The sequence below is a fragment of the Chaetura pelagica genome, unplaced genomic scaffold (genome assembly GCF_000747805.2).
Source record: "Chaetura pelagica isolate M959 unplaced genomic scaffold, ChaPel_1.0 scaffold221, whole genome shotgun sequence".
NCBI lineage: Eukaryota > Metazoa > Chordata > Aves > Apodiformes > Apodidae > Chaetura > Chaetura pelagica.
In genome coordinates this window covers 7,772,139-7,784,008 of record NW_009952533.1, presented here as the reverse complement: position 1 = coordinate 7,784,008, position 11,870 = coordinate 7,772,139, and the positions used below count along the sequence as shown (strand labels likewise).

General features: G+C 37.7%; 1 protein-coding gene across 1 annotated transcript in view; it reads left to right on the top strand.

Moving 5' to 3' along the window:
• Window positions 1-11,870, top strand: part of INPP4B (inositol polyphosphate-4-phosphatase, type II, 105kDa) — a 267,071-nt gene that overhangs the window by 62,870 nt on the left and 192,331 nt on the right. Inside the window, exon 3 of the mRNA XM_010008928.1 lies at window positions 11,734-11,818. Coding sequence (XP_010007230.1) covers window positions 11,734-11,818 — 85 coding nt within the window. The remainder of the gene's footprint in view (window positions 1-11,733; window positions 11,819-11,870) is intronic.

Here is an 11,870-nt window from a genome sequence, read left to right as displayed (position 1 = left end):
GGTGATGGATGAACAGAGTCCTCCCTGGACACCGGCCATGGACGGAAGAGAAGGGCAGAAGAAGAAGGAAGGAAGTTGTCTTCTGTGATCTCTGACCTTCCTTTGAGCTTACGTAGATACATGGAATGGAATATCTCTGGCCAGTTTTGCTGTCTGTCTAACTCAGCCTCCTACGAGAGGGGGTCACAGATCTCCCCATAGTGTCTGAGCCGGCAGAGTGCAGGTGCGACCTTGAAGCCTCAGTAGTTAGAAAAACATTCCTCTGTCTTATCAGCCTAGAAGAACACACTGTTGCTAGTTAAAAGAAAGCTTACTGAAGGAAAAAAAATCAGTAAAAAGAAAAATTGGCTTCATCCTGGCTCAAAACCAGGACATTCTCTCATTTCATGGAATATGGTGTAAGCTTTCTAAATTGAGAGCTTTTAACCTAGATGCTTTTTCTTTGAGTGCCCACACATGAGTTGTTCACTCTTCCATTTTTGTCTAGTGGCTTAGTGATTGTCAGGGAGTATCAGAAGCAAAACTCCTCTGGAAGAATAACAGGTCTGGGTGTCTGTGTGGTCTGGGTTGTTTGGGGTTTTTTTTGTTGTTTTTCCTTCAACTTAAAATATAGCGAGTAGGCATATAGAATATCAAGTGCCTAATTTTCCTGCTATTGCAAAGAACACAGATATGCCTGATCCTGGCATGGATGCCAGGACAGGTTAAAGGCAGAGCTGTACTCTGGGACACCTTGTTTACACCCCTTTTAGCTTGGGAGTGATCTGGAGAGCTGCCATTCCTTTAGCTGCAAAAAAGAAAAGACAAATGCTGGAGGAGGAGTGAGGCACTTAAAATGAAGAAGCTTTAAAAAGAACTAAAAGGCTTGTCTTATTTGGTTCTCTCCTTAGAAGTTGGAATTATTGACACTGGACAAAGGCTACTTGAAGACAAGTCACAGGTCTGCTAGGAATTCTATTGATCCTCTTAGGAACTATAGCTATTCACAGAACACCCATCTCTTACCAGACTGAGTCCTGAGCATCTTGAAAAATATTCTCTGCTTCTTTCAGAAGCACTGTGCAGAAGATTAAAGCTTTGGGAAGGGGAGGGAGTTGCTGAAATTGTAGCTTGTTATCAAATAACAGTAAGCATCCCTGTGGGCAGTCCAAGGAATCAGAAGAGCTGAAGTTATCTTTGCAATGCATACATTGGCACTTAGAGTTTATAACTGGAAATATGAATGCTACTTAATTTTTGCTGTGTTTTGAATATATTTTTTTTATTATTCTGAGGTTGTGGGACTAGCTGGTAGCCCACGGTGAATTTTGGATAGGTTCTGTTCTCTCAAAGAACAAAAACAACAGAGGGACTATGTGCCATGCTGGTTTGATAATTTGCAGTATTGAAAGGTACTGCATGAAGTACACTAAAAGCAAAATTCAAACTGAAATTGTTAGAAGGTAAGAAATATTCAGTTCTGGGATTGATGTCCACTTCTGGCCTTCTCAGTTCATGTAAGATATGGACCTACTGGAGAGAGTCCAACAAAGGGCCACATAGATTAAGGAACTAGGATCTCTTGTATAAGGAAGTGCTGCTGGAGTTGGGACTGTTCAGCCTGGAGAAGAGAAGGCTCAGGAGGGATCTTAATGTGTATAAATACCTGAAGGGAGGGTGCAAAGAAGACTGAGCCAGGCTCTTTTCAAGTGGTGCCCAGTGATGACCCAGAGGCAATGGGAACACACTGAAACAAAGGAGTTTCCCCCTGAATATTAGGAAACAATTTTTCACTTTATGGGCACGTATGAGCCCTGGTAGAGGTTACCTAGAGAGGCTGAGGAGTTTCCATCCTTGAAGATGTTCAAACCTGTCTGGACATTGTCTTCCGCAACTGGCTGTAGGTGGCCCTGGTTGAGTGGAACAGTTGGACTGGGTGCCCTCCAAAGATTCCTTCCAGCCTTGATTTTTCTGTGGTGTTCTGAAAACCTTCAGCCAAATATGGAGTCAACTGCAATTGTTGAAAAGGAAAATTATTAGTCTACAGCCAATTCTTTAGATTTGGTGTTGACAAGTTTATTTTCTGATGGCAAGAGTCAAGAAAATGATACTTTGTTTATCTTCAAAAATGAAGATACACAGCTGTTACTGATTGCTCTATTCAACAGTGTCTGTATTTACGTGCATTGATAACACATTATCTGAAAGTACAGAGCCTTCAATACAGCTGCTGATAGCTTGAGGCACTTGTAGTGTTATAGATTTATTTTTTTTTTAATGTATATATTTTGACCATCAGTCAGAGACTGGCAGAAGAAATAGCCTTGGTCTATATCTTGAAATGTGAATTATGCCCAAGTGTTCTTAATGTTCATACTTTACTAGAGCAGTTAAGTAATACAGAGTGTGGACGGGATTTCAGTGTTTGCCTGCCACTCATGTCAGCCAAATTCAGAATAAAGAACATGTAAAAAAACCAAAAGAAAGAGCTTTTTTTGAATTAATTACAAGAAATAATTAATTATGGAAATGGAAGGATGATTGCTTTACAATGTAGGCAAATAAGTTAAAAACCAAAGATACTCTAAGTACATAATTTGCCTTCTCCATATCCTTTTCTTCATTTTGTCTATCAAGGTGGACCATCTCTTGTTTTAACACTTTCTAACAGACAAGCACCCTGTTGTGGAATTAAATCAGAATTAAACATCTGAACTGTGAAAAGGTTTCAAATCTGAGGAAAACAAACTAGCTCAAGTCAAGGAAACTGTGACCTGCAGAACTTGCGCTGTCCAACATGTCAGTCTCGTGAACTTGTGTGGAGCACCGTGCAGGGTTTGCTTTAGTTGAAAATTATCTAGCCCAAGAGAGTAGAGAGGGATCATAGCACCCCACAATTTCTGAATTGGAATGTATTGGTCAAGCTATGGTGTAACTGTCTCCTCCCTGACACAGTTTCGTAGCAAACATCCTCTAGGCTTTCTACAGTCTCAGAAATGCAAAGACCTGGTGCTTCCCTAATTTGGCTAGAACAGCTCTGGAATCAAGGAGGTTGCTATGGCTGTGGGCTAAATGTATTATAACCAGCACATGCTGCTTTCCCTCCTCTCTTCCTCACTCATGAACTCTGTGTTGCTCACTCTCCTGTGCCAGTTGGGGACTGCCAACAGCAACCATTTGTTCTTGATAGGAGTCTTTTTATTAGGTAAATTTATTTTGGCATGAGTTTAATAACAGGGCTCTTTGAAACCTATAAGAAGGGTTTGTTTCTTACCTTCTCTATTGAAGGGACTGCATAGCCCATCTTCACACGCTGTGTCAGGGAACCATTGATCCCAGTTGTCCCTACCCAGCTCCTGAGGGTTTGTCCACTACCTTCTTACTTGCATACAATAATATATTTGTGTCAGTGGTCTTCCTTCCACCCCCCATCACAAGCAGGACTCTGTGTTCCCTATTGGTCCCATTCCAGTGGTTCCCTGGTGCCCTCATTCTAGGTGTCCTCTATCATGTTTGCCCTTCTCTCACTACCAAGGGGAATACCATATGAACAGTGTTATAACTGTCATCTTACCCTGGTTCTTCAATCCTTTAGCATTCAGAGCTGGTAAAATCTTACTCAGCGAAGTTTGTCAGGTGAATAACTTATGTCTGTGTGTCCCCTTCCACTGAGATCAGTTTGAACCTGGCTACTGGTGCTTTAAATGCTTCTATTTTTGCACTTTCTCACATGTTAAAGTCAAATGGCCAGAACTATCCTAGCATTAAATATAATGTTCCTTCTTGCTAGGTCTTGTCAGCACAATATTGCTTGTGCTGAAATTGGTACTGAATTGAAATGGCCAAATAAAGCTTGTTAACCATTGAGGTGGGACTCATGTTCTCATGTAGGGAGTACAATGAGTAAATACATTGTTGTGGGTTTTTTCTTAAATTTATTTAATAGTATAGTCAGAAATGGAACTTCAAATGATATCATAATGTGTTGGCTACCAGTGCACTTATTTTATGTATCCTGAGTATCAATAGAAATTCATCATCTGTTGTTAGTCAGCTGTACCAAAACCAGTAAAATGTTTATTTTCTCAAACACTTCAGTGAAATCTCTTTTTCTTCTCTAACAGAAAATAAAATTGCATTCTCCTGGAATATTTCTGCAAGCTGAATTTTTACCCTGCAGAGGAACCTTTACCTCCCTGCATCAATGAGGCAAAATGAACTTGGCAGAGAACTGTTACCAAAAAGTGGTTGGTGGTCTTTCCATTAAAAAAAATGGTGTGCTTTATATAACCAGTTGTCTCATTTGAACTTTTTTTAATGCAAGAGATGTAAGCTACTGTGACTCAAAGTAACTTCAGCAAGGAAATTGTGGTTATATCTCTTTCACAAGAGTGGAACTACCACCTCAAGATTTAAGAAGTTCCATCCCTGAAAAATTGAGAGTTTTTGCTTAAAAATCAATCACATAGTTTAAAAAGCAATAAGATCATCTCTGGAAACCCTGTGTTTAGGGTGCTTGAGGTGTGGTTTTGGTGTGTGTGTGTGGCTTTGTTTGTGGGTTTTTTGGTCTGGTTTTTTCCCCTCTGACAGGAAGCCTGAGATTTAAACTAAAAGCTTGTGATGATGTAGGTCTAGGAACTGAGACTTATTCAAAGGTATGCCAGATGTTGCAAGACTTGCAATAAAATGGTAAAAATGGTAAGAATTATTTTAATTGAAAAGAAATGTCCTCCATTGTCCGCTTTTAAATATCTGAAGATAATGCATTTTATAAATACACAATCCTAATAGCAATGACTTTTTGTATTCTGCTTTCCTTACTTTTCTGGTACTGCAGAAACTGGTAAAAGCTGTAATTAAGCTGTCATACCTAATTTTAAAATACAGTTAACATTTAATTCTTATTTTAAGCTATTTATGAAGTAAAAAGGTAATATATTTGGAACCTAGCCAGAGTTTGATAGCATGTTTTTTAAATGACAGCTAAAGAACAAAGGCGGAGAAATTTCTTTTAAAAGCACATTATCTGAGGTATGTGTTGTAATACAGCACTCGAGTCTTGCACCAAAATATAACTTTGAAAAAATTAACTATTTAATATCTGAACTGTATGTAATTAACTGAGGTAGGAAAGGTAATTTGAGATTATTTCAAGCTGTGTGTAGAATGTAGAAAGCGTTTAATTTTAATTTTTAAATTATGCTCATGCATAATAAACTGAGTGAATATGAGGTGTAAATTAAGAAAATGTGTGTTTGTACATTATCATTATTACTACAAATGCATTTTGAAACTGAAAAGAAAATTACTACCAGTTATGTTTTCACATTTGTTAAAGGTAATAGTCTATTAAAAGTACTTGTCTGTTCTGCAGGATTCGTTCAGTGACGTAAGTCAACAATATTTTCCAGAGTGAGTGTAGATTAGTGGTATTATATTGTCAGCGTGAAGTTGGTATCCGGTAGCACTGCAGGATGGATTAATCACGGGGGGTAGGGCATTTTTTTTAATAACATGATTTGAGTACCTTTCAGTGAGCTGACAGTTTAAAACCGCGATTGCAATGAACTACCAGGTTACAGCCTGTCTGAAGCAATTGAAGCACCTCATCAGAAACCCAGAAAGCATATTCTTCCTTATCAACAAGCTTGGTTCTTAGGCTTTGCAATACTATAGACACAGGAATATTAATATGGCAGAAAAATATATAACATACTGCTTGCCAACATTTAAAGGGGCATTTTTAATTTTGCAAACTATATGCTTGCGTATGTCACGTGGTCATTTGTTAACACCTCAAAATAAGAATGCTGTTTTGCTGCATTTCATAATGGGCATAGTGCTGCAGAAATCTGTTGTACCTGCCTGCACTTTAAGACTGTTAGGTTTTCTGTTGATGAATTAAATTACCCTGACAAATCGTGTTGCTTTTTTCTTATTCATGTATGTATATAAAAAAGCTGTGTTTTAACTTTGAAGTGAGGAACTCTAACTGTGGTAACACTGGAATAGCAAGTGTAGGTGGTAATGTTAATAAGCGTAGTTAAAAGCATGACCTGAGCACATGCATACATTATTGAGCTAGTATCAAACAGACTAGTTTATTTCCTGGTACTGGTCCAGTTGTAAAATCTCAAGATCAAGGCAAGCTGTACAGCTCGTGCCATTTTTATTTGCTGCTATTGGTATCAGAGGTAGCTGCGTTAACCCTGGGCTATCATTAATACCATTATACGTTGCGGGTGTGTTGCAGACCTTTGGTTGCACTATAGGCATGCCAAGAGAGAGTGACCATACCATCGTGCCTATTCACTGTCATCTTGTTCTCCTCCTGGAAAGCCAGTCTTCGGTAGGGGTCTGAGGAAATGGAGATTTTTCTGAGCTAGGTTTGCGCAGTCATGGTGTAGGTTCATGGTGGAACTAGGGAAGGAGGCCCTAATGAGGAATGGCTGCTTCACTGTGCTCTCCTCCTGGCTAGACATGTAGCCTGTGTATCACTGAAATCAGCCTTGGAGGTGCCAAAATGCCCTGGTCTTTCAGGTTTCCTCACTCGCCAACATATCCAGCTAAGGTTTCCAGTGAAGGTGTTAGATATATCTTTTAATGAGTGATGGACAGTGATGACTTGGCAGTTTGGGGGAGAGATGAGATGGGTTTAAAATAAAGTGATAAACTTCACCTGCTGCTACCAGTCCCTTCAGGCAAAGTTCTCCATTGAAAATACTTTATTTAATAGCAAGCAAGAACTGAAAACCAATTCTCATAATTTGCATTTTGGGCAACAGAGCACTAGAACAGGCTTCCCAGAGAAGCATCACTGGAAATATTCAAAATCTGTCTGGATGTGTTCTTGTGTGATCTGCCCTAGGTGATCCTGCTCTAGCAGGGGGGTTGGACTAAATGATATTATGAGGTCTCTTCCAACCCTGACCATTCTGTGAATGTAGTTTCATTCTTTTTGTTCCCTAGCATAGTCTTTTGTTTTACTTCTGTGTGACTATAATTTTGTCCATTTTAGTTATGGTTTGTTACCATCTGTAAAATTTCTAACCTGTTTTTATCGTAGGAATATGTATAAACGCAGGCAGGAAATAACTGATTTGAACAGTATGATAAGTAGATTGTTGTACGTAACATTCCCGCTCTGTAAGGCTTTCAATATAGGTATTTAAAGTTTGCAAAAATAAGCTTTTTTTTTTTTTAAAAAAAAAAAACAAAACACTGTAAAATTCATCCAGGCACACACCCTTGCCCCACTTGACTGTGGAGGCTTTTTATAATTTCTTGTTAGAAGAGTTTTTACTTTTTATAGTTTTTGCTTTTTCTACAATGCTATATGTTTACTTTTCTACTTATGTTTTAACACAGAGGAATCGCTTGGAATGTCACTTCTAATTTTACCTGTTTGCTACTTGATATAGCTTAACAGATTTTTATTTCTGACCACCCCCCCCCAGCAACAAGCCTCCTGTTGTAAAACCCCTTTTATCATGACACTTCCTCACGCTCACAATGGTGCATCAAGATTTGCAGAAATGCAATGCAAAACCATTTTTTGAAAGTTTTTTTCTTCCCAGGCCAAAGAAAAATGGCAGACTGGAGTCTGCAATAACGTGGTTAACACTTCCAGTTATAATGTAAGTAACAAATTTGGTGCAGATCATTAGAAACACCAGAAAAAATGTACCAGCATTATCTCAAATTCTGCGCACATCCCTCACTGCTGTAGGATGTGTTTTTGTTTTATACACTTCTGAACTGTAAAAATGGTATTTTCTGCTTCATCAGTAAACTTCTCTTGACAATAAATGCTTCAGATTGCTCATGAATCTGGAGCTAAGAACTTTAATGATGGTTGCCAGTTCAATATCATTAAAATTCCTTTACATTAAAAAGAGCTGCACACTTATGTAAGTATGAATAAGAAGTTAGCAGATGCTACTCGTGTCTTTTGGTATGACTAGTGCTTAGTTCACTTTTAGGCATCACAGAAACAGGGATGTCTTCACTACTCTGGTTTGAAATTTGTGCCAGTTCCAATAGACAGTTGTGGATTTAGTAAGACAGAAGAACTTTGGATTTACAGTAACCTACTGATAGTAAAGCTTGGCCAATTATTTGGTCAAGTGAACTGAAAGGGTTTCTGCTAATCCTAGAGTTTGGGCTCTCTTCTACTTGAGCGAAGTTACTAGAATATTTAACTTAGATTTCTGAATGATTTGATTTTCTCCCCAAATAATTGTTTTAGAGCACCTTTTTTCTCTAGGGTGTGGTGTAGTAGGTTCTGCTGCCATAGACTTTGTTAGTATTTTAAGACATGTAATAATTCAAGGTCTAGTTGCTGTTTGGAATTTGGATTGAACCAAAGCTTTTGTATAACAATTATCCAAATTTACTAATGGTAGGAAGAAAAAAACCTTGATATATTCGATTGTAGTACATTACTGATTTTGATCCTATTTGTCATATATAAAGGCCAGATCCCTAGAAGTTACCTTTTTATTAAAATCAAATGTAGAAAAATAACTGGTAGTTCAAATAAGCTCATGTTATGTATGTAAAGTAAGAAAGAAATTTTGCATCTCCTCAGATACTGACAAAGCTGATCACTAGCAGATATGCATAATGGTTCCCTTGATGATTTTGTCATTTCACTTTTAAATGCATAGGGGTTTGTTGTTTGGTTTTTTGTTTTTGGTTTTTTTAGCTTTTTGTGTAGCAAACAGAGCATAGCACATCTAAATGATGAAAAGTCTGCAATAATAATAATGCTGAGGCTTTTTTTCTTCTGTTTTGTGTCAGGATGTGGGAGATGTTTTGCAGTAACTTGTACTGTTCTGGCAGCATTATGCTCTTATCTTTTTCTCGTTTCCTTTCTTATTCCCTCTCACAGAAAAAGTAAATGCGTATCCTCAGATCACTCTTCTTGATTACGTGTCTTGGAAAAGCATTTGGAGTAATTTGAAGTTGCAGCATTTTTTCATTCAAGCTTCTACTGGTGTAGAGGCTGTAGTAACTTGTTTCTAAAGAGACTTGTGCTGCACTATCTGCTGTCCTAAAACACAGAAAGCTGGAAAGACTCTGAACATTCCTCTTCTGTGTTTGTAGTTACTGTTGCATGTCTGCTTCATTCTGAGAAAAACCTTCCTAACACAAATGATTACTAATTATTTGATAATTATTTTTTGCTAACCACCTGTCAGTTTGTTTGTATTGCATGTATGCCTTTCAAATACAAATCCAAACATCAAGCCTTTAAGCCTTGGCAACTATAGCAACCTACATGGAAGCTAGGATTCTCTGTTCCTTGCCTTTCCAATTATCTGACTTGTCAGGAAGCTGTAAAACATGGAGTTGCTTCTCATTCTGTAATGACAGGCTTCTGCTTACTGCAGATGTGTTTTGAAGGAAGTGTTAAGATTAAAGATTTGTCACATTTGCATGTTTCATCTGCAGGGCATGAATGTCAGCAGGTAGATGACGAGGAGAAAAGCTGTTAGAATTGCTTGACTATTTTTGGACAGAGACTGGATAGGAGCCTTTAATGCACTCACAGCCAAGTGTTAAATTGTCTCAGACCTTTGTTAACTTCTGAAATAAACCCCTTCTTTTGGTCATATCTTTCCTGAAAGATAGCCAGCTCTTGAAGCTGTATTATACACTTTTCAGGTGAGAGCTATCTGGGAGACTGTATTGGTGCTAATATTTTCAAAATCTAAAGAATTGTGGTAGTTAGCAGCATCATTGCAGTGGATTCTTCCTATTTAGTCAGTTGTTTGTTTTTTTGAACAATTATAGCTTGTTTTCCAAAGCTGAATTTAGCTCTTTCTCAAAAAGACTTTTTATATTTTACTTTCCCTATTAGAACCTCAAAGAATGTCTCAGTCAATAGCACCTGAGAATTGCCTCTGGGTTGCTCTGTGTGCTCAACTTGCTGGGTTCTATAAATAAAAAAGCTCCCAATGTAGCACTAGTATTTCTCCCAAAACTCACTGCACTATTTCACTACTTTATCTCTCTTTTTCTCTTTTCTTCTTTGCTTTCTCGTTTCTTCTTTGCTTTCTCGTTTCTTCTTTGCTTTCTCGTTTCTTCTTTGCTTTCTCTTTTTCTTCTTTGCTTTCTCTTTTCTTCTTTGCTTTCTCTTTTCTTCTTTGCTTTTCTGTCAGTTAGCTGCTCTTCAGTCTACAGGACAACACATCTGTTTTAGTCCACCCTGAATAATAATTTGAAGAAACCAATGTAGAAATGGTTTCTAGATGAGTCTGATTGCTTTTTCATAGCGTATTAAACCTTCTCTCTTGATGTCTGATGTTTCAATATAACATCATATGTTTTTTTCCCTGTCCCTCTGTTTTATTTTAACCTTTTGTCACATTTGGATGTTGATTTGTGCTGTGATAACTGGGTTTGGAGTATTTGTTTAATGAATGATAAAGGGTGGGAGAGAGAGAATAAATATAGGTTTTCTCAAGGAAAATCTTGGTGGACTTTCTGAAATGTTACCTGTTTGTTACTTGTCAGTCTTACTGTAGTCATACAATCTTACTGTATTAAATTTTCACTTCTTTACTCATGAAAGTTGATGGCCTTACTTGGTAAGTAAAGGGTCATTTTTATGAGGAGGGGCAACATGAAACCGCCAATTAAAATATTAACATGAAACTCTTGGAAAAAAGTTTGAATCTGATTCTGGTGGGACAAATAACACAGTATAAATGCAGAGAAAGTGGTAGACAAGAAACTTGTATATATGAGACAGGTGTTACAAACATGAGCTTTTTTATTAAGTCATTTATTAAGTGTCAGACATGTCAGGCTTTTGGTGAAATTGGTCCACAACGTGAGAAATTTTTCATCTGCAAGATCACTTGGAGTAAAGAAGTAACTTGAGGAAGGAATGTTAAAATCAAAATTCACATTAATCCCTGAATCTCACTGAAGTAGAGAATGGGCTCTATGACATTCATATTGGAAACCTGCAGTGAGGAAATGTATGGTGCATGTTCTAAGGGTTATTTGTTACCAGATGTTAGGGATAAAAAATGGATAATAAGTTTTAAGGGGGGAAAAAAAAGATTAACTCTGAAGGAGTGATTGATAGCTTCACTCTTCTGAAAAATGAGTCACACTGACTAAACTAGAAGTCTGCATTTTCTCTGCACAGCACTCACAGGAAATGATAGTGGTAATTTGGATCATATTGCAGTCTGCAATAGGTCCATATCACTTAATGTCATTTGAATTGCATAGCCAGAGACAACTCTCAAAGTTCCAACTGACGATAAAGGAATCGCTTTTAAATGAAAATTGAAGAGATATGCCTACTGCAAGATTGCATGTTATTTTGTTCACTTGAAAATATCCTCCTCTCTGAACAGAATTCAATGTTTTATTCAGCCTTATTAGTAAATATGGAAGTTGGAATGAGCTGGGCTTGCCTGATTTGCTTAGGAGTGAGGTGGCACCTAAACTTTTGTATACCTTCAGTATGAAAAAAAAATCTTAACTATTGAGTTCCTTTTTTCTTAGTTTCCTACGTGGTCTTTTCTAACAGTTCATTCCTATTGTAACTCATTGTGCTGAAGTAGAATGGCACTGATCAGTAATTAAAGGATTCCTGTATCCATCTGCCAAGAAACTATTATGCTTTGCTGTCTTTATGTCTACACGTTTTGTTGGCTGTGAACAGCCAAACAGAAGGACTTCCCAGTCAGGTTCCAAATACAAACATTTTGTCATCTTTATGTCTCACAGAGTTCTGAAGCTGCTGAAGTGGTAATCCTGGAGCGCTGCTGGATTGTGGAGTTCAGGACTAAAACAGATGTTTCAATAGTTCTGAGTAAGTAAGACAAAGGTCAGGATGTTCACTGTAGATTGTTTTATTTCTGTCA